Below are 22,514 nucleotides of genomic sequence, written 5' to 3' on the forward strand. Positions count from 1 at the left end.
GTGGGCTCAGCAACCCATTGTGCCTTCGGTTCTCGAAAATGAGACTTAGCTCCTGCTGTGCCTTACATTAAAAAGGTTTGGACCTTGGGGCAAACTGAATAATGTGAAGCATGATGGCTGAGGATTGTGTGGGGCAGTGGGAAGAAGGCGTCTGCAGATGGCTGTGACCAAATGGGGAAGGGGTTGGCAGGAGGAGACGGGGACGTAGCACACACCGGTGGTGGAGAGAGCTCACCTTGCAGATTTTTGTTCTCCCGCCTCAGTGTCTCTAACTGGTCCACCACCTCCTCGTAGGCGTTCCTCATCTTGAAGAGTTCGGTGCTGAGTGACCTGGACTCCTTCTGAGCAGCTTCCAACTCAGCCTGGCTTTCGTCCAGCTTTTGCTTCCACTCTGCGAGGACCTGGGAGATGACAAAGGGACATAGGAGAAGCAAAAAGCAGGGGTGACTCAGAAGAGTTCTTGCAAACAAGGGCTGTCAGTAACACCAACGTTTTGCTCTTCCATCCTTAGGGACTGAAGAAAGAGGAGGAGCACTGTTCTAGATCCGGGACCCCAAACTGTGATATTCCTGCAGGCCCTCTGCTGCGTTCTCACAGACATTACGATCTCAATGGAACTGAATTAGCTTTAACTGAAAACAAAATTGCCTTTGGAGGGACTGTCACAGTAGTCAAGAGACACCTCAAGTCCTCCAAACTGGGAAATGATGCTCCAACTGGGGGCCTTGTAGGATGTGCAGGTATCTCACACATCTAAGTGTGAAACTGTTGTTTTCACCACTGCCACTGTAAAACATTTGACCCTTTTCCAAATTCAGGTATATTCATGTAAATAGCATTTCCCCAACTTGAATCATCCCCATGCCTTCTTCACAGAGAAAGTGGCTGGGGAAGGACCTTGTCAAAGTTCCTCTGCTTCTTGTCCAGGGTGGCACAGGCGGTGTGGGAGCGCTCCAGATCCAGCATCAGATCATCCACCTCTCCCTGCAGCCTCTGCTTGGTTTTCTCCAAGGATGCGCACTTGGAGTTCGCCGTCTCCGTGTTCTCCTCTGCTTCCTGGAGCCTCTGGGCCAGTTTTTTCCTATGAAAACCAGATTTTTTTTTCCCCCCCTTGGCAAAGGTGGAATATTTCAGAAGGTAACTGTCAGATGGGAAGAGAAATACAAAAAACAGATTTTTCCCCCCTTGGCAAAGGTGGAATATTTCAGAAGGTAACTGTCAGATGGGAAGGGAAATGAATAGCATGGAAGGGATTGATGTTTGATGAGACCAAGACCTAGGATTTGGTGAGTGGAGAGGATCCAAGTGTCACCGGGAGAGTCTCAAAATGCTTGGTGGCAAAGCAGGTCCCTAAGGAGCCCCCCAGGGAGCTAGGGGGAATGGACAGTTCCCGAGAAGAAGGACAGGGAGACCCGCAGAGGGTGGGGGGCACAATCTGAATGTTTCAGGAACCACAAAGGCATGGGCAGGAAAGAGACAATCTCTCAAGATACGAAGACTCCTGGTCTCTTGGCTTGTGCCCTCAGGCTCCCCCTGCTATTGCCACCCTGGAGTCCCTACTTGGCCTCCTCCAGCTCCTCTGTGCGCTGGATGGCGTCCGTCTCGTATTTGGTCCTCCACTGAGCAACCTCACTGTTGGCCTTGGACAGTGCCCTCTGCAGCTCAGCCTTGGCTTCCTGTTCCTCCTCATACTGTTCCCGCAGCAGGTCACAGTCGTGGCGGGAGGACTGCAGGGCGTGTGCCAGGGCGTTCTTGGCCTGGGAATGACAGTAGTGACAAATTGCAAAAACATTTGACCCTTTTCCAAGTTCAGGTATTTTCATTTAAATAGCTTTTCCCCAGCTTGAATTATCCCTATGCTGTTTTCACCAAATTTGCCATATCAGCATATCGCCTGGTTTATTTAATTTTTTCAAGTGCGCTCCTTAATTATATTTAAATATATTTAACAAAAGAGTGAACTGTTACAGGACAGTAAGTGGAAAACCACTGACATTTGCCATAAACAGAAGGTAACCGTAAGTGCAATGGAAATAAAGCAATGTTATCACGTCTAGCTAGGTACTGTTGCCTGCTGGGACTCCATGCCTGGGGTCTACGCTCTATTTCTTAATAGGGTAAATAAGCAAATACTAAGGAAGTATGGTTCATGCTGAGGCCTTTTCCTTGATATAATCAGAAGGTTTGGAACAATTAAAAAGGGAAGAATTTTCTCGCTACTTGATGCAATGGTACGGAATGCTGTGACCCGGAGAAGCCTGAAAGCATCTTTTGATGTCACCAGTGGGCTGTGTCCCCACACTGGGGACTGCTGATGTGAGCTTTGCTGTTTCCACGGCCCGACTTCCTCCTCCTAGGCAGAGAAGACATGCCTAGAGGCGTCCGTCCCTCACTCCCTCCCATGTGGAGGGACGGAAGGGCAACAGTTTAGCTCCGACTATAATGGCCACAAGACGCCCTCAGGTGCCACCATCAAAGAGAGAGTTCTGTCAGCCCACTTTAGTAATTTGTACATTTTCAACTTTTTAAAAACGCAATAGGCCAGGCGTGGTGGCTCATGCCTGTAATCCCAGCACTTTGGAAGGCCGAGACGGGCGGATCACCTGAGGTCAAGAGTTTGAGACCAGCCTGACCAACATGGAGAAACCCTGTCACTACCAAAACCACAAAATTAGCCGGGCGTGGTGGCCCATGCCTGTAATCCCAGCTACTTGGGAGGCTGAGGCAGGAGAATCGCTTGAACCCAGGAGGCAGAGGTTGTGGTGAGCCAAGATCGTGCCATTGCACTCCAGCCTGGGCAACAAGAGTGAAACTCCGTCTCAAAAAAAAAAGGCAATAAATGGGAAACTTTGCCTAAGAAGGAAAACAGCTGTTGCTGTATCGTGGCCAAAGGACAGCCGGCTCCTCCTGCAGTGGCCCTCCTCAGTACTTGTTCAGGCTTGGGTTCTCACCACTTCCCCCTGACCCCCCTCATCTACTGAAGATCTTCACCACAGAACAGAAAGATGGGAGACAAATATGGCATTTGTCCTTTTTCAGAAGAAAAAGGTGGAGCTTGGGAAAATTCCAGAAGATTGCCCTATAAGTCTTAGCCAGCGTACAGCAACCTCGGAGTTCCATTCATGCAGTTTTGTGGACTCTTGGTTCCCTATTCTGATACTTGAACACGAATTGGCAGCACCAAGCACCTACTGTGTGCACTGTTCTTCTGGGCAAAGTAGGTACAGTGAGGACAAACTATTCTTGCCCTCCATGAGTTCACAGATCTGTGGGGAGACACATATTATAAACACAGTATCTAGATCTTGAAATCAAGAAGGCGATGATGTTCATGTTTATGCAACTGTCTCCAGGGTGCTCCCAAAACCACGGAGTCTTTTTGGAGGAGGGTAGCTTAAAATCAGGTGGTATAGGAGGTGACACACCAGGAATAATGAAGAAGAAAGAGGAAGGGATTTCAAGTGGCTGGAATGAATTGCTGGGCAGAATGGTCAAGTGTGTACAGTGATCGGGAGGAGGTGCCCTGGCTGGAGAGGGGAGTTTCTCAGACTACCCTATGGGGGACAGAGGGCATGGACCACCATGGGTATGGTTTTCTATCCCTGAAGAAGGAGATCTAATGCCAAGGTCCTCTAACTTTAAAGGACAGGTTCGCACCATGCTGCAAGGCAGACAGGAGAAGCAACAGGTTTCTTCTTTTCTTTCTTTCTTTTTTTTTTTTAGCGGAGTCTTGCACTGTCTTCTAGGCTAGAGTGCAGTGGCGTGATCTTGGCTCACTGCACCCTCCGCCTCTCGGGTTCAAGGAATTCTCTGCCTCAGCCTCCTGAGTAGCTGGGATTACAGGCACCTGCCACTACGCCCAGCTAATTTTTTTTTGTATTTTTAGTAGAGATGGGGTTTCACCATCTTGGCCAGGCTGGCCTTGAACTCCTGACCTCGTGATCCACCCGCCTCAGCCTCCCAAAGTGCTGGGATTACAGGCGTGAGCCACTGTGCCCGGCCGCAGCAGGTTTCTTGATGTAGCACTGCTCCGAGCAGCTTCACAGGTGAAGTGGTCGTACAGCCTGGTTTCTCAGGTTCAATCTGACTCTATATCTTTACCTTTGTTTCTTCTTCCATTTGCCTCTTAAGCTCCTCCAGCTGCTGGGTGAGGGCCTGCTTGCTTTTGGTCAGCTGTGAAATCAGAGATTCCTTCTCTTCCACTTGGTGGCTCAGCTCCCCTACCAAACAGATGTGGCCCCCACGTCAGTGTTACCGACCACCCTCTCCCCTGGCCCGGCTGGACCTCAGAGCCCTGCCCATTCTCACCATTCTGGGTCTGTAGTCTTGCTTTCTGCATGTTCAGATCATGGATCAACTGTGTCTGTTGCTCATCCTTGGCTTTGATTTCACTAAATTGGTCTTCTACCGTCCGGCACGTTCTTTCTATGTTACTCTTTAACAAACAGAAAGTCACCATGAATGGGAACAAATGGATTCCTAGTGCCCAGCATTGAACTGAACAGTGTGATCGTTTAGCTTCTTGTCAGGTAAAATAAAACTACAAATACAGAACAAAAAAAGAGTCAGTTTAAAATCATAATTGACTGGGCGCAGTGACTCACATCTATATCCCAGCACTTTAGGAGACCGAGGTGGGTGGATCCCTGAGGTCAGGAGTTTAACACCAGCCTGACCGACATGGTGAAATCCCATCTGTACTAAAAATACAAAAATTAGCCGGGCGTAGTGGCAGGCACCTGTAATCCCAGCTACTCGGGAGACTGAGGCAGGAGAATCGCTTGAACCCAGGAGGCGGAGGTTGCAGTGAGCAGAGATCATGCCATTGCACTCCAGCCTGGGCAGCAAGAGTGAAACTCCGTATAAAAAAAAAAAAAAAAAAAAAATCATAATCATTTCAGATTTGTGAATGCAGCTCAATCACCAATCGCTTGGAACATCAGTTTTTGGTAGGTAAGTATTTAAGGATTTGTAAACAACCCTTTGAGAAGATGCCACTTTTAAGTGGATCCTTGGGATCCTCTTGTAATATAAGTAATTTGTGAATAATTGCAAGCAATACAAGCCTGTGAATATTTGCAAGCAATATATTCAGATGACAGTGTTAAGCATTTCATTCAATAACACAAAAGGTTCCCGATGGTGGAGGTGGTATGAAGGGATTCACCTCCCCAGCCTCCAGTTGGCCTGTATTTTTGTGAAGTTTATTCAAAACCCTTATGTGTGTTGACCTTTCTCTCCTCCTGCTGCTCCATAAAATAGAAAATAAAATGTATGGAGCATATGTTTTTCCTTAGAATGCGAAGTATGAGCTGGCAGTGGAGGAAGCAGGGATACTGATTCCAGGGGAGTCCTGGAGGAGCTTAGGATCTCTTTGAGAAGATGACACGCAAGCATGAAGGAATCAAAGCAGGGAGGGTTGAAAAGCGATGGCGACTTGCAAGAAGAGACGTGAAAGGGGCCAACTGAAAAAGTGTAAAGAAACATGAAGTGCTGCTTCCCCTGGATGTTAAAATTGAGAACAGAGAGCAGCACACGGCAATTCTGGAGAGAGGGAGGCTGGAGTGGGGGCTGTTTATAGGCACAGTGCGTGGAGGATGCTGGAGGCTCTTTCTACCCACCTTCCCCTGCAGGCTGGCCTGGCTCGCAGAGAGGTGTGGGAGGGGAACATGTACAGACCCAAGTTCTTAGAGGAAGAAAGAAAACCAAGAAAGGGAAAAAGGGCAAACAAATGGGAAAGCAGGAAAGAAGGAGAAAAGAAGTCATCACTCGGAGCCAGAGGCTGCAGTCGGGGAGTGAAGAAGCAATCAAGGGAAAACAAGACAGTGTGGACGCAGACCCTAAACACTGGCAGCAGGGGGCGCTAGAGAGACCACTCTAGTTCTCTGATCCACATCTCCCTTCCTTTTCTGGACAGATGCCCTGACCTTCCGGGAAACCCTCAGTGAGAGGCCCACAGCCCTACTTCTAGGGTCACCACTGCTTCTTCCAGCCCAGCCAAACAGCTCCTAGTACAGCTCAGAGCACCCTGCAAGGAGGGCAGGTGTTAAATCGAGGAGCACACGTGCTCCACGAGGAATGCTTTGCTTTGAGGTCATGCACAGAGGTGGGTTCACTATGAAGCTTGTGAAATAAGCTTCAGGGCCCGCAATTTGCATGGACCCCAGAGAGTCTGGGAGCTGCAGAAGGTTTGAGGGAAGAGGAGCCATCCCAAGCAGAATATATTCTAGAAGGCATTTCTGGCAAATGGCCCAAAGAGGCCTCAGGAGAAAAGAACTTGAGTCTTCAAGGTAACCTGCAACACTTTTGTGTCATTATAAGTATTAACTTTCATGCCTAAGTTTCATAAGTTTGTACACTTTTTTCTTAAAGAACCCCAGTCGGCCGGGCACAGTGGCTCATGCCTGTAATCCCAGCACTTTGGGAGGCCGAGGTGGGTGGATCACCTGAGGCCAGGAGTTCAAGACCAGCCTGGCCAACGTGGTGAAACCCCATCTCTATCAAAAATACAAAAATTGGCCTGGCGTGGTGGCATGTGCCTGTAATCCCAGCTACTTGGGAGGCTGAGGCAGGAGAATTGCTTGAACCCGGGAGGGAGAGGTTGCAGTGAGCTGAGATGGCGCCACTGCGATCCAGCCTGGGGAACAAGAGCGAAACAGTGGCACCAGATCATCCAACTGTGCTTGAATCAAGTGGTCTTGATGCTTTGGTCTTAAAGTTTGTGTCTCCCCAAAATTCATAATTTCTAGTCCAGTGGTGTTGGGGGGTGGGGCTTTTGGGAGGTGATAAGGTCTTGGGGGTGGAGCCCTTATGAATGGAATTAGTGTTCTTATAATAGAGGCCTGAGAAAACTTGTTCACCCCTTCTACCACATGAGGATGCAATGAGAAGGCACGATCTGTGAGGAACAGACCTTCAACAGACACCGAATTTGCTGGCACTTTGATCTTGGACTTCCCGGCCTCCAAAATTGTGAGCAATACATTTCTGTTGTTTATAAATTACCCACTCTAAAATATTTTGTTACAGCAGCCCAAATAGATAAGACAAAGGACGTGAGTGAATTTGAGGAACTGGAAACAGGCAGAAATAGGGAAGAGGGTTTCGGTGTAGAACATGCAGTGGTTTGGAGGCATCGAATTACATGTGCCCAGGGGCAGGTGGCCACCGGCTGCCTTGCATTCTCCAAGAGCAGAAAGGTCAGTCAGGTACCTTTGACTTGGAGATGGCTTCGATGTTGCTGGCCATGTCATCGATCTCCATCTTCAGCTCACTCTTCTCCTTCTCCAGCTTCTGCTTCACCCGCTGCAGGTTGTCAATCTGCTCCCCAAGCTCAGCCATACTATCTGCGTGCTTCTTCCTCAGGGTGGCCGCCGTGGCTTCGTGCTGCAGGGTGGCCTCCTCCAGGTCCCTGCGCATTTTCTGGAACTCAGCCTCCCGCTTCTTGTTCATCTCAATCTGGGCTGAAGTGGCCCCACTGGCTTCTTCCAGCCTCTCGCTGATCTCCTCCAGTTCCCGGGCCAGATCTGAGCGCTGCTTCTCAATCTTGGCTCTGAGTGTGTGTTCTGCTTCAATTTCCTCCTCCAGCTCTTCTATGCGAGCCTGAAAGGATCACTGTATCAGGACTGTTATTGTGGAGGAGGGGGCAGCCTCCTTTGAGAGGGGCTGGGTGTTAAGGAATTGCAGGTAGGCAGCACGAGGTGGGTGGATCATTTGAGGTCAGGAGTTTGAAACCAGCCTGGGCAACATGGTGAAACTCCGCCTCTACTAAAAATACAAAAATTAGCCGGGTGTGGTGGAGGCCACCTGTAGTCCCAGGTACTCAGGAGGCTGAGGCAGGAGAACAGCTTGAACCTGGGAGGTGGGGGTTGCAGTGAGCTGAGATCACGCCGCTGTGCTCCAGCCTGGGTGACAGAGACTCGGACTCAGAAAACAAACAAACAAAAAAAGAATTCATTATAACATTACATTGGTGAAAAAACTTGGAAACAACCTAAATGTCCATGAATAAGGGAATGCACCAATCGATTGTGATGGAGACTTGTTCTAGAAGTCTATGGAGCAGGTAGACACCAATCCACGTCTATCATGGATAGCTCTGCAGATCACGTTGCCAAAAGAAAGGAGCAAGTTGCAGAGTGATACTCTCAGTGTGATATTTATGCTAAGAATATAAAGAAACAAGAACCTTTTCTGCATGTGTATTATATATTTTTGGGGGGTCTTAAATGTGTACAAAAACACATAGCAAAAGAGGCAGAAGGATGCATATCCCACTGAAACTGGTCATTACTTCTGAGAAGACGGTGAGGGCACTGGGCTTAGGGGCGGTGGTCCAAGCACCCTTATCAATAATATTTAGCTTTACTGGGCCTATTTTGAGCCTTTGCAAGGAAGTATGTTTATGGGTTACTCAGAACATTAAAATATTATTTTCAAAAAGGAAAGGAAAGGACAGGACATCTTCTCTAGCTTTAGCAGGAGGAAGGAAAGAAGCAGCTAAAGAAACAATGGGGAAGGAGTGAGGAGGGGCACTCTTGCAAAGGGATTGTCATGATTGGGAAGGTTTTGATGTTTTACCTGCAGTTCTTTAATCTTCTTTTGAAACTGCAAACTGTGGACCTGTTCGTCATCTATTTTGGCTTGTAACTGACTGATTTCAAACTCCTTCCTGCAAATAGATTTTAAAAAAAGAACATGAGATACAAGCCTCTTGGAGGGGATGAAAGTTGGCTTTTAGGCTGAGACACAGAGGTGGTAAAAGAAATATCTACTTTTTTAATTTCTCTTCTATTTGCTGCTTGTCATTTTCTAGATCCATAATGGATTCCTGGGACATTTTCAGATCTCCTTCCAGCTTCCTCTTCGCCCTTTCCAGGTCCGCCCGCAGTTTCTTTTCCTGCTCTAAGGAACCCTCAAGCTGAGAAGACACACAGGTAGAAAAGTAAGCCCCTGCTGGGGAAGCGTTTGCTCCTTTCGTTCAGCGCAGCCATACACGTGACCTGGGGCTTCCTGGGGCTCCTGCAGGGTGCTGGCTGCAAGCCTCTGGCCCCAGGAGGAAGCAAGTCTTGTCCTCTACCTCCCCTCTCTTCTGTCTTCCAGAAAAGGCTACCCAGGGTGGGGCTGGATCCTTCATGGGCCTCCTGGTGCCTCTCTCAACTGATTCCCACTCAGCCTGGCCCAGACCATGTTCCATGGAGGGGTATGGTACTCACGGGTGCACACCCGTGCACAGACAATACAAATGGGGGCTTCTGTGGACAGCACTGTGAAGGTCTATGCTCTACACCATCACGCATTCCCTGCTAACATTACACAACCATGGGAGGCAAGGAATTCATGTGTGTATGTATGTGTGTGTGCGTGTATGCACACACACACACGCACACATGGGAACAGGAAACAGGGGCATAGAGGAGGATCACACCTACCCTGGGCTCAGAAACATTAAAGTTATCTAGAAAATCTCTAGCCACAATAATGATTAAAACCTGAAAACTTCAAAAGTGGCTCTTACATCAACAATAATAACGTCATGGGATGGGGGGTGGAAATAGTAATTTTTGTGGCCACAAATGGAACTCATCTTTAATAACGTTACAACAGGATTGGAGGCTTTGGAACCCAAAGGACCTACAGGTGGATGCTAATAATACTGATGATGGTGATGATAGCAATAATAGCAGCTATGTTTTGCTGAACACTTTGTGTGTGCTGAGCTTTCTGTGAAAACCCTCTGAGATGATGCTATTTCCATCGCCATCTCACAAGGCACAAACGGAGGCTTTGCAAGGGTAAGCAGCTTGCTTAGTATCCCAGACTCCTTCAGGGTCAGGATGGGGCTGAGATCTGAACTTAGGGATGCTGATTCCAGAGTCTGACCTCTCAAGCCCTGCGTCCTAGTTAGACCGTCTCTTGTCTGTGCTTCCACAAGTGATAAATGCTAAAGCATAGTAGTAGAATATCCTTACATCATCTGTTTGCTGTTCAAGCTTGGCATTTATTTTGATTAGACCATTGACTTTATCTTCCTCAACCTGAAGGTCATCCAGTGTTTGCTGATGGGCCTCCTGTAGAGACTTCTTTTCTTTGGTCAATTTGGAAATGTTTTCTTCAAGTGCTGTCATTTCTTCGGAGAGATTCTTTACCTGGGACAATATCGACACTGATTTAATATGGAAAACGATGGGTTTTGTGAAGCTTCCATCAAAAGCTATATTGCTGCTTGTGGTTTCATTTTTCCTCTTCCCTTTCTTTGGCTTAATTTCACTTTTTACCTCCTGGATCTGATGTGACTTCCTGCCCTTTTTTTTTTTTTTTTTTTGAGATTTGAGTCTCGCTTCTGTCGCCCAGGCTGGAGTGCAGTGGCTAGGATCTCGCTCACTGCAAGCCCTCCCCGGTTCACGCCTTATTCTCCTGCCTCAGCCTCCCGGGAGAAGCTGGGGACTACAGGCTCTCGGCCACCACCGCTAGTTTTGTATTTTTTTTTTAGTAGAGAGACGGGTTTCACCGTGTCAGCCAGGATGGTCTCGGGATCTCCTGATCTCGCGATCTCGGCCTGCCTCGGGCCTCCCAAAGTGCTGATTATAGGCTTGAGCCACCAAGGCCTCGCCAGACTCCTGCCCTTTATCTTCCTTAACGGTCTATCACGGCGCCTCAAATTCTCCCATTAGGATTATTCATTTAAGGAGGGCATTATATTCTATAAGGAAGGGCACTGTTAAAATGCAAATGTGCTACCTCTGAAGGGTAACACATCAATCTATATTTGCTCATAACACGTCTGTGGAAATGTGTTTATTAGGTTGGCTGGCTGAATAGGGTTTAGAATGAGGCAGGAAGGGGAGGAGAGGCGTGAGGTGCTCTGCAAGAAAATTCACGCCGGGTGCAGTGGCTCACGCCTGTAATCCCTGCACTTTGGGAGGCTGAGGTGGGCAGATCATGAGGTCAGGAGATCGAGACCATCCTGGCTAACACTATGAAACCCCATCTTTACTAAAAATACAAAAAAATTAGCCGGGCGTGGTGGCGGGCACCTGTAGTCCCAGCTACTCGGGAGGCTGAGGCAGGAGGATGGCGTGAACCTGGGAGACGGAGCTTACAGTGAGCAGAGATCACACCACTGCACTCCAGCCTGGGAGACAGAGTGAGACTCCGTCTGAAAGAAAGAAAGAAAGAAAGAAAGAAAGAAAGAAAGAAAGAAAGAGGAAGGAGGGAGGGAGGGAGGGAGGCAGGGAGGCAGGAAGGCAGGAAAGAAAGAGAAAGAAAGCAAGCAAAGCAAGAAAAGAAAAGAAAATTCAGAACAAGAGTGCTGTGTTATCAGGAAGCAGGAGGAGGGCACCCAACATGGAACTTGAAGGAAGTAAGTGAAACTTTTTCCACATCCAACAGGCCTCCAGATCAGAAGTTGCTAACTCCTAATCTATGGGCTGAATCTAGCCATATTTTCTTTAGTCCACATAGTAGTTTACAATGTTATTATTTACAATTTTGTTTGTTTGTTCTTCTTTTGTTTTGTTTTGTTTTTGAGATGGAATCTCTCTCTGTTGTCCAGGCTGGAGTGCAGTGGTGCAATCTCTGCTTACTGCAAGCTCCACCTCCCGGGTTCACACCATTCTCCTGCCTCAGCCTCCCGAGTAGCTGGGACTACAGGCGCCCGCCACCACACCTGGCTAATTTTTGTATTTTTAGTAGAGATGGGGTTTCACCATGTTAGCCAGGATGGTCTCGATCTCCTGACCTTGTGATCTACCTGCCTCGGCCTCCCAAAGTGCTGGGATTACAGGCGTGAGCCACCGCGCCCGGTCTGTAGTTTTTAAAATGTTATCAACATTGAAAAAAATGAGACTTCCCATAAAACTTGGATTTCTGGCTTCTCATGGAAAATCAGAAGTTCTGAAAATGCTGGATTCCCATTCCCCACTGACAACAGTTGGCTGGGACTGAGTCACCACTGCCTTCTGTGGACAGGGCAAGAGCTCTTCAGTTTGCCACAGTCCCCAGCCCTTCCGAGTGTCTTTTTTTTCCATTACTCCCAGCGTCTATCCAACACTGACTCTGAGTGTCAACTGTCATTGTCTCTTACGCTCAGCAGTTCACATCCCTTAGCCCACCTCATGGGCAACCCATTATGATGTGAATCATGTCAGTGGTTTTATATATTTTTGTTGAAATGTATGTTGTTGTGTTGTGTGCATATGATTTTTGTCTACATAAATGCTATTATGCTATATACTTCATTTTCTTTTTCTTTTCTTTTTTTTTTGAGATGAGTCTTGCTTTGTCACCCAGGCTGGAGTGCAGTGGTGCGATCTCGGCTCACCACAATCTCTACCTCCTAGGTTTGAGTGATTCTCCTGCCTCAGCCTCCCAAGTAGCTGGGAATACAGGCGCCTGCCACAACGCCCAGATAATTTTTGTATTTTTCGTAGAGACGGGGTTTCACCATGTTAGCCAGGATGGTCTCGATCTCCTGACTTCATGATCTGCCCCCGTTGGCCTTCCAAAGTGCAGGGATTACAGGCGTGAGCCACCGTGCCTGGCCCTATATTTCATTTTCTTACATTTCCCCACCATTTAGCAGTATTTAATATTTGCTGTGCACAACTCATTGTTCCTAATGGCTACGTGGTTCTCCCTGGTGTGTATCTACTACATGTTATCTCCCCGTTTTCCCCGTGGTGGACGCTGGCACTGCCTCCAGCTGCCTCCCACAAGCAATGCCACTACGAACACCCTAGGACATGTCACCGTGGAGAAAGGTGGAAGAATTCCTCGATCTATACACTGAGGAGCAGAATTGCTGAGTCATAGGGTATCTGGATTCTTAATTCGACTAAGTCATTCCAAATGACTTTCCCAAACGCTGTTCTGCCAGTACCCGCTCCTCTCAGTCAATCCTTGGCGTTATCCAGTCTTCTGCCTTCTTCACTATCTGGCTGGCCCCTGTAGGCCTTCTCGTTTGCAATCCCTGCGCTTGGTGCTATGGGAAATGAAGAAGAATATGAAACAGTCCTTCCTCTCAAAGAAATGCTAGAAGTTTGTGATACAGCCAGGGAGGTTTGAGAAGAGCCTATGGGGTCGGGCACAGTGGCTCACACCTGTAATCCCAGCACTTTGAGAGGCCGAGGTCGGTGGATCACCTGAAGTCAGGAGTTTGAGACCAGCTTGGCCCACATGGTGAAACCCCATCTCTATTAAAAATACAAAAAATTAGCTGGGCATGGTGGTGTGCGCCTATAATCCCAGCTACTCGGGAGGCTGAGGCAGGAGAATTGCTTGAACTCGGGAGGCGGAGGTTGCATTGAGCTGAGATCGTGCCACTGTAACGACATCTGCCTGGGTGACAGAGCAAGATTCCGTCTCGCAAAAAAAAAAGAAGAAGACAAAGGAGGAGGAGGAGGAGGAGAACCTATGGGACAGAAAAGACGGCAGGGGACAGAACTTGTTGGGACTTAACTACCCTTCTCCTTGACTCCAGCCTCTCATTTCTGGGCAATGTTGTATTGACTGGACTCCTACGCCACCCTTTCTCCTCCTTACAGAGAGAGAGAGAGAAAGCTGGTTAAGACACTGCGGGAATCCCTTGGGTTTGCGCACCTTGTTCTCTGTGGCATGCTTCTCCTTTTCGACTTTCGTCAAGGTCAGCTCCAGGTCATCAATGTCTCTCTTGAGAGAGCAGCATTTGTCTTCCAGATTCCTCTTCTTGGCAACCAGTTCAGAATTCATGTCCTCTTCCTCTTCCAGTCTCTCAGTCAGCTCCTTGACTTTTGCTTCCAATAGGATCTTGCTTTTGATGAGTCCTTCACACCGTTCCTCAGCGTCCATCAGATTTTCCGTTTCCTGAAAGAACCAGGTCATTTTATGTTTTGATTGGCCTCTTTGAAAATGCTACAAAGAAAGGGTGTCACCCTCTTAAAGCCCATTATCTACACCTAAGCCAAGAAATGGGTCATGCACACACATGCACGCACATGTGCACACACTGCACACACATGCACGCACATGTGCACACACTGCACACATACATGTACATAAACACATTTTTTTTTCTTTTTAGATGGAGTTTTGCTGTGTGGCCCAGGCTGGAGTGTGGTGGCGCCATCTTGGCTCACTGCAACCTCTGCCCCCCAGGTTCCAGCGATTGTAGTCCCGAGTTGCTGGGATTACAGGCATGTTCTACCACACCTGGCTAATCTTTGTAATATTTGTAGAGATGGGATTTCACCATGTTGGCCAGGCTGGTCTCAAACTCCTGACCTCAGGTCATCCTTCCACCTCGGTCTCCCAAAGTGCTGGGATTACAGGCGTGAGCCACTGCACCTAGCCAGTATACATGCTGTTTTTTTGTTTGTTTTTCACTACCAAGGACATTGCTTATAGAAATTCGCATTTAATAATTTGTCCATTTATTTCTTTAGAGACAAGGTCTTGCTCTGTTGCCAAAGCTGAAGTGCAGTGGTGTGAGATAGCCCACTGCAGCCTCACACGCCTGTCTCAAGTGATCCTCCCACCTCAGCCCCCCAAGTAGCTGGAACTACAAGGTATGTGCCACCATGACTGGCTTCTTTTTGTGTGTGTGTACAGAGGGGGTCTCAATGTGTTGCCCAGGCTTGTCTCGAATTTTAGCCTCAAGTGATCCTCCTGCCTCAGCCTCCCAAAGTGCTGGGACTACAAGTGTGCGCCCCCATGCCTGGCCTCACTTATAATAATTTCAAACAGAGGAGTTCGTGAAGTTACAAGTTCATTTTAAAGAATGAAGCCTCTGGAAATTTGCCACATTTGAACAGCTGTTCATCTCACTCTTCCTGCTACCACCAGTTGGAAAATGATTCATCTACTCCATGTTATCTCAAGCTGACAAAATCGTTTCAAAACATTACTATCTTTTAACTTCCATTAAATTTGTTTTTAAATGTATGTATTTATTTATGTTCTAGAGATAAGGTCCCACTATGTTGCCCAGGCTGGTCTTGAGCTTCTGAGCTCAAGTGATCCTCCTGCCTTGGCTTCTGAAAGTGTTGGGATCACAGGCAGGAGCCACCAGGCCTGGTCCTTTCAATGGAAAAGTTCTTCCTGTGTCTCCTTAGCTGTGTCTCCTTGAACCACAGAACAGATAATTAAAAACACCCAAGAATTCGTGATTGAATACATATGTCCTAGAAGATGCTGCAGTGAGTCTCTTGGACAGACCAACATTAGCTACTTCTGTTCTAAATCGGGCTGTATCTTCCCATATAAGAGTATTTATTTATTTATTTTTTGAGACAGAGTCTCGCTGTGTCTCCCAGGCTGGAGTGCAGTGGTGCAATCTCGGCTCAATGCAAACTCCGCCTCCTGAGTTCAAATGATTCTCCTGCCTCAGCCTTCTGAGTAGCTGGGACTACAGGTGCGCACCACCACGCCCGGCTAATTTCTGTATTTTTAGAAGAGACGGGGTTTCACCATGTTAGCCAGGATGGTCTTGATCTCCTGACCTTGTGATCCACCTGCCTCGGTCTCCCTAAGTGCTGGGATTACAGGCATGAGCCACCACGTCCAGCCTATATCCTCCCATTTCTTTGATAAAACTATGTATGTTTAAAGCACTTTTTTTTTTGAGATCGGGGTCTCACTATGTTGCCCAGGCTGGAGTGCAGTGGCATGTTCTCAGCTCACTGCAGCCTCAACCGCCTGGGCTCAGGTGATCCTCCCACCTCAGCCTTCTGAGTATGTTGGACTAGAGACATGCACCACCACGTCTGGCTAGTTTTTTTATTTTTTTATTTTTATAGAGATGGGGTTTTACCATGATACCCAGGCTGGTCTTGAACTTCTGGGCTCAAGCGATCCTCCCACCTCGGCCTCCCAAAGTGTTGGGTTTACAGGCATGAGCCACCGTGCCTGGCCTAAAGTACTTTTTACACATTATTTTAAATCATATATGGACAATTACTCTTGCGACTTTGAATTCGGTTAATTTTGATTATTTTTATTTGTATTGTTTTTTAAAAGGTGTGGTGCATATATGTATGACACATATATATCCCTCATGCCCACAGCAAAATATATCTAACTCTGTGATGTCGGGGACAAATCAGAGCACAGATTCTCTTTGCAGACATAATTTCTGGCACTCACTGCTTTGGCGAAGCCCGGGACCAGGCATCCTTTTACGAGCGGGGTGGTGCTGCAATACTCCACAAGACCACTAGGTGGCACCACTGTCTCTTGAATAGACACCCGATGGTGCCCTCAACCTTCCTCCCCCTTTTCTGTCCTCCAGAGTCTGTGTTTTGCGTTCTTAAGTAGGAGGTACTTACAGACTGGACCTGCAATTGGAGGTCATTCTTTTCCTGCAGCAGGGAGACCATTTTCTCCTCCAGCTCCTTCCGGCGAGCCTCAGATCGGGCCAGTTCTTCCTTGGTCCTTTCGAAGTCTTCCTTCATGGTGGCCATCTCCTTCTCGGCCTCTGCACTCTTCAGTAGGGGTTTGATTTTGAAGAACAGGTTCATCCAGGGCCAGTGCTTGACGTTCATAAAAGAGCGGATGTTGTACTGGATGCAGAAGATGGAGTCCCTGTACACCCATTAGGACTCGAATTAATAAACCCAGCAAGGTCTGGTCTCTGCACCCCCCACCTGTCCCCCACGGGCCCATCCTCCATCCTTCCTGGTTAGGTGGGGAGGTGCAGCCAAGCTTGGCAGATCCTCTGGATCCAGAGTAGGTCTGCAAATGAGGGGCAGAGGAGACAGAGGCACGTGCACAGGTTGGAAGGTAGGAGAGGGCGCGGGGCCTCCTGCAAGCACCTGGTCACCTGGCTGCCCCTTCCACCACCCTACTGAGTGCCCTGCCTGAGGGCGTCAGTGACTTCCTAATGCTCAGTTCAAGGACTAGCTTTCATTCCTATTTGATTGGGTCTTTCTCCCACATTTGATGTGTTAACCAGTTCTCAACTTTTGAAACTTTCTCTGCCCTAGATTCCATCAACATGTTTCCTGTTTCATTGTATTTTGCCATATGAGGTCCCTCTTTCTTGCTGAAGAAACCAAGGACTCGTCCTTGGTCATCTCCCAGTCTCTTGCCCTGGTAGAGTTGATCTGTCTTCCCAATTTCTTTCTTTTCTATATATGTTTTTGATACTTTTTTTTTTTTTTTTTTGAGACGGAGTCTTGCTCTGTTGCCCAAGCTAGAGTGTAATGGTGCAATCTCGGCTAACTGCAACCTCCACCTCCTAGGTTCAAGCAATTCTTCTGCCTCAGCCTCCTGAGTAGCTGGAATTACAGGTGTGCACCACCACGCCTGGCCTTTTTTTTTTTTTTTTTTTTGAGACAGAGTCTTGCTCTGTCGCCCAGGCTGGAGTGCAGTGGCACGATCTCGGCTTACTGAAAGCTCTGCCTCCTGGGTTCACGGCATTCTGCCTCAGCCTCCCGAGTAGCTGGGATTACAGGCGACTGCCACCATGCCCGGCTAATTTTTTGTATTTTTAGTAAAGACAAGGTTTCACCATGTTAGTCAGGATGGTCTCGATCTCCTGACCTCGTGATCCACCTGCCTCGGCCTCCCAAAGTGCTGGGATTACAGGCGTGAGCCACCACGCCCGGCGCATGCCTGGCTAATTTTTATATTTTTAGTAGAGACGGGGTTTCGCCATGTTGGCCAGGCTGGTCTCGAACTCCTGACTGCAGGTGATCTGCCCGCCTCGGCCTCCCAAAGTGCTGGGGTTACAAGTGTGAGCCACCGCAACCAGCCTATATTCCTAATTTCTACTGCTGTTTTCATCCCAGCATCACCCACATGATCTCCTCCCCTTCACCCTCCACAGCTTTGTATTTACATAGCTTATGGATTCCTGAACACTGGCTTCTCTTTGCCTTCTTGAGATTCTTTTCATCTCCGTGCTGGCTTCCATCTGCTTCACCAAGCTCGATGCCTGGGAGTCATTCCTGACACATACGTAATGGCGGTCCATTATGGCTCTGACAGTCAGAGTCACAGGGGATCAGGGAACCAGGGAGAACAGGCTCTCTCCCACACTCTCCCTGCAATCCCTGCAGTCATCAGTGCTGCTATTCCTTCTCTTGAATTATCAAAGGAATCAGACTTAAACATTCCTTTAATCCGTGCCCTGCTCTCTAACCCACCAACCATGTCCTACTTCAGGTCCTTGTCATCCCTTGTTTGGACTTCTACCACACTGTGGTCTTGCCCCTCCATAGCCCTTGTGTTCACCCTCCTCCTAGTTGCCAGAGTGACGCAATCCTACACCTCGTCTCCCCACACACCTTCTACAGCTCTCCATCAATGACAGGGTGCAGCCTGGGTTTCCGAATGTGACACACAGGGACCTCCACTGCCTGCCTCTTGCTCTAGATTCCAATGACAGCCATTTGCTTGTCGGGCTTCCTCCCAGACCACCCACTCTCAGGTTATGTAGACCTTGCTTCAGGAAGTGCTTTCTTCAGCCAGGCATGCTGGCGCACACCTGTAATCCCAGCACTTTGGGAGGCTGAGGTGGGCGGATCACCTGAGGTCAGGAGTTCAAGACCAGCCTGGCCAACATGGTGAAACTCCATCTCTACTTAAAAAAAAATAAAAAAAATGTGTGTGTATATATATATATATATATATAAATTAGCCAGGCATGGTGGTACACGCCTATGATCCCAGCTATTAGGGAGGCTGAGGCAGGAAGGTCACTTGAACCTGGAAGGTGGAGGTTGCAGTGAGCTGAGATTGTGCCACTGTACTCCAGCCTGGATGACAGAGCAAGACTCTGTCTCAAAAAAAAAAAGTGCTTCCTTCTTGCTGGCATCTTCATGCCAACTCCAACCCCCCAACTAGGCTAGCTGCTTATTCTTGCCAGTTCCCTATCCCCGGACTATAACATGAACATTGCGCTTGTCACAGGCATTAAAACCAGCCATGCACGTGTCTGCTTCCCACTCCTTTATGACCCTGTGAGGCAGGGTTCATTTCTGTCTCCCCAGTGCCATGCAGAGCTCCCAGCCCAGGATTGCCGCTCAGTAGATGTGGGTTACACAAATGAAGGAAAGAAAGAGCAAGCACATGGATATCCCAAGACGAAAAGCAGGGAGCGACGATCAGCTGCTAAGCAGAGAGGGCAGGATAAGGTGGAGGTGAGGGTCTGTGTCACCTCCTCTCCATCATCTTCTTGAACTCCACCCGCATCAGGTAGCCCCTGCACACGGCCTGCGTGCGCGTCATTAGCGTCACCAGCTTCTCGTCTCTCATCTCCTCCAAAAGCCCCAGGAGCCCAGCTTTGAAAAACACCTGCATTAAAAGACAGAGGAGCCTTGATCTTTTTCCCCAGCAGGTGTTCAGCCGGGCCCTTGAGGGAGCCTGTTTCTGCCCAACTCTGAGCCTCAACCTCAGAGCATGGCTGGGGCAGCAATTCCGTTTCCAGGACTTGCTTCTCTGTGACTCTGGTCTCCTCAGTGGCCCCTCCTGGGCAGTGAGGCAGCCTGTTCCAGAGTCTGTTCCAGGCCAGGTGCGGTGGCTCATGCCTGTAATCCCAACTCTTTGGGAGGCCGAGGCAGGCAGATCATTTGAGGTCAGGAGTTCGAGACCAGCCTGGCCATCATGGTGAAACCCTGTCTCTACTAAAAACACAAAAATTATCCAGGCGTGGTGGTATCCGGGCACCTGTAATCCCAGATACTCAGGAGGCTGAGGCTGGAGCATCACTCGAGCCTGGGAGGTGGAGGTTGCAGTGAGCAGAGATGGCGCCATTGCACTCCAGCCTGGGTGACAGAGCAAGACTTTGTCTCAAAACAAAACAAACAAAACAACAACAACAAAAACCCAAAACAACAACAACAAAAAACCTGTTCCAGGCCCCACCAACCCACAGAGACCAGTTCTGACAGAGCTCACGTACAGGAAACAAAGATGAGTCCAGAAAGAAACCATGGGATGCGATCGTGCCCAGATCAGAGAGACTCACAGATGCGTTGGCTTCACTCTCTTTCTCTGTACATCCGGGAACGTTGGTCCTACCCTCAGGCCCACTTCACCCGCTCCCTCTGTAACAGTCCAGGGAAACCAAGTGCCCTCTGGGGCCAGCAGGCTCTTCCTTGGTGGGGACCCCCAACCTGCCCCTTTCTGAGATATGAATCTTATGGAGGCAGGCCAGGATTTGAAGCTGACCTTTGCCACTTACTATCTATCCATGTGTGACCTTGAGTCAGTTTCTCAGCCTCCCAAGAACCTGAAGAGTCAGTGCCATCCTTGTCACCATCACTCCCACCTCGCTGGATAGTGAGGAGTCAGTGAAGTACGTGCAGGAGGCTTCTCACGGGGCTGATACTCACGTGCTCAATAAATGGTAGCTAGTTTGTCTTTGTCTTTGTTTTTTGAGACAGGGCTTCACTCTGTTGCCCAGGCTGGAGTGCAGTAGGATGGTCAAGCGCACTGCAGCCTCCATCTCCTGGCCGCAAGCAATCCTACTTCAGCCTCCCAGAAGCAGTGGGATTATCGGCATGAGCCACTGCGCCCCACCTGGTAGCTGGTTTTATTGGTTATAGTCATTCTTCTCAAGGCCTCAGTGTCCGTGGAGTCCTCTCTACGTTCTCCTCTCTTTTCGGCTCTTTCTTACCTCTGGGACACTAGAGTTCCCCATTGGCTTTTCCCATCCTTGCTGCATGGTGGGGCTCAGGCTTCCAGTCTAAGCTTCCAGCCACATACAAACCAATAGGGAGATAAACTCTCTCTATCTAGACACAGAGCTCCCTTTACCTGGGCGACTGGGCAAGGACGGTCAGGTGCACCAGAAGGGGAAAGGGATCAGCTAACAAGCAGCCCAGGGCTGTGAGGTTACTAGAGGAGTCCCAGCCTCGCCTGTACTCACCTTGGTGTTGCCGAACCTGAACTGCTCCCGGTCCACATCGATGGAGTTCAGGAGCTTCTCTGAGGCGTTTTTGCTATCAATGAACTGCCCTTCAGGGATAGCACTGGCATTGAGGATCCGGTACCTAAGGAGAGAGGACATTTCCCGGATGGATTCCAATCCCCAGAAAGGCTTCATAGCTGAGACCAGGCCTTCTAGAATCTTCTCCTGTTCCAGCCTTAGGAGGAAGTGGAATATTGTACAGCTGGTCTGGGAGATGGGAATAGCTAGGGGCTGATTCTAGCAAGGGGGCCACGGTGGGTGGGAGAGAAGCGTGAAAGAAGGAAGCCCAGCTGAGTGCATGGCGGGAAGTTTGCTTTCAGAGGAAATGATTCTTCTCTGGCTTAAAAGAGCCTTGAAATCAACCGTGACCTGCAGACCTTGGTTCTCCTACTTCTGGAAGGTCCTTTCCTGTCTTCCATCCTGGATGAGGCCTGGACTTGCACACCCCAATGGCGGCTCAGAGAACAGAGTTAGTCTAGAGCTGCGGGCCTCAGCTGGGGGTGATTTGGCAATGTCTAGAGAGTTTTGATTGTCACAGCTTAGCGGGGAGGGGTGGGGTTCGCTACCACATCTCTGAGTAGAGGGCAGGGTTACTGCTAAAATCCTCCCACACCCAGCACAGCCTCCACAATAAAGGACTGAATGTCTAGCCTGAATGTCCATAGTTCAGAAGTTGAGACATCCTGGCCTATAGTCGCAATCAGGCTAGAGGGTCTGGGCTCTGAATTTGGAACCACTTGGAGTGCCCAGCACTCACTGTGGGCATAGTGTCAGTTCCTCCAGCAAGAGATGAAGTCCATGGAAACTCTGGGAGGCTTGGGAGCTCAGCAAATACCCAGGCCGAAGAGTGTCTCTGGGGAATGCAGAAGTTGCCCTCGGAAGGAGAGAGATGCACAGGAGAGAGGGAACCTACCGCTGCTTGAAGTCAGCATAGAGGATCCGGCTAGGGAATCCCTTTCTGCAAATCCGGATGCCCTCGAGGACCCCGTTACAGCGCAGCTGGTGCATGACCAAGTAGTGATCCATCACACCTGGAGAGAGAACGTCCCAGAGGTGTGCCTGTGACCCCTTCATTTGTTGTTGGTGGTCTGAGGCACCATGAAACCCTCCAGCACATCCACACTTGAGTGGCAGAGTCAGTGCCAGCTCCAAGGTAGAGGGCTGGGAGTGGCCGGAGCCTGCCTGCAGGTCCCACAGTAGAAATAATCCCAACCTCTTGGGGAGATGCTAGCACCCCATAACCGTGGCAGTAAGAGCCAAAGCATTGTGCTTTCTGTCCTCAGCCCTGACTCTGTAGCAAGGCTGCAAAAGGGGGCAGAGTGAATACGGGGTGCACTTGGGCTTCCTTTGGGATAACCTGAGATGTCTTCTTGCATCTACACAAGGATGGAGTTGGAAAAATCTTCAGGCTGCGGCTGCAGAAGAGTAACCCAGCAAAGAAGAGGAGGCCGGCTGGGCGCGGTGGCTCATGCCTATAATCCCAGCACTTTGGGAGGCTGAGGTGGGCGTATCGCCTGAGGTCAGGAGTTCAAGACCAGCCTGGCCAACATGGTGAAACCCAGTTTCTACTAAAAATACAAAAATTAGCCAGGCGTGGTGGCACACACTTATAATCCCAGCTACT

General features: G+C 49.0%; 1 protein-coding gene across 1 annotated transcript in view; it reads right to left on the reverse strand.

Moving 5' to 3' along the window:
• The window catches only part of MYH13 (myosin heavy chain 13), a 78,706-nt gene that overhangs the window by 11,111 nt on the left and 45,081 nt on the right, over window positions 1–22,514 (reverse strand). The window contains exons 18-31 of the mRNA XM_031657224.1: window positions 21,804–21,921; window positions 20,849–20,972; window positions 19,136–19,272; window positions 16,302–16,557; window positions 13,600–13,842; window positions 9,972–10,148; window positions 8,775–8,920; window positions 8,581–8,671; window positions 7,213–7,602; window positions 4,309–4,435; window positions 4,102–4,220; window positions 1,561–1,757; window positions 898–1,081; window positions 236–401 (exon numbers count right to left, since the gene is read on the reverse strand). Coding sequence (XP_031513084.1) covers window positions 236–401; window positions 898–1,081; window positions 1,561–1,757; window positions 4,102–4,220; window positions 4,309–4,435; window positions 7,213–7,602; window positions 8,581–8,671; window positions 8,775–8,920; window positions 9,972–10,148; window positions 13,600–13,842; window positions 16,302–16,557; window positions 19,136–19,272; window positions 20,849–20,972; window positions 21,804–21,921 — 2,475 coding nt within the window. The remainder of the gene's footprint in view (window positions 1–235; window positions 402–897; window positions 1,082–1,560; window positions 1,758–4,101; window positions 4,221–4,308; window positions 4,436–7,212; window positions 7,603–8,580; window positions 8,672–8,774; window positions 8,921–9,971; window positions 10,149–13,599; window positions 13,843–16,301; window positions 16,558–19,135; window positions 19,273–20,848; window positions 20,973–21,803; window positions 21,922–22,514) is intronic.

This window comes from Papio anubis, chromosome 17 (genome assembly GCF_008728515.1).
Source record: "Papio anubis isolate 15944 chromosome 17, Panubis1.0, whole genome shotgun sequence".
NCBI classification, from domain to species: domain Eukaryota; kingdom Metazoa; phylum Chordata; class Mammalia; order Primates; family Cercopithecidae; genus Papio; species Papio anubis.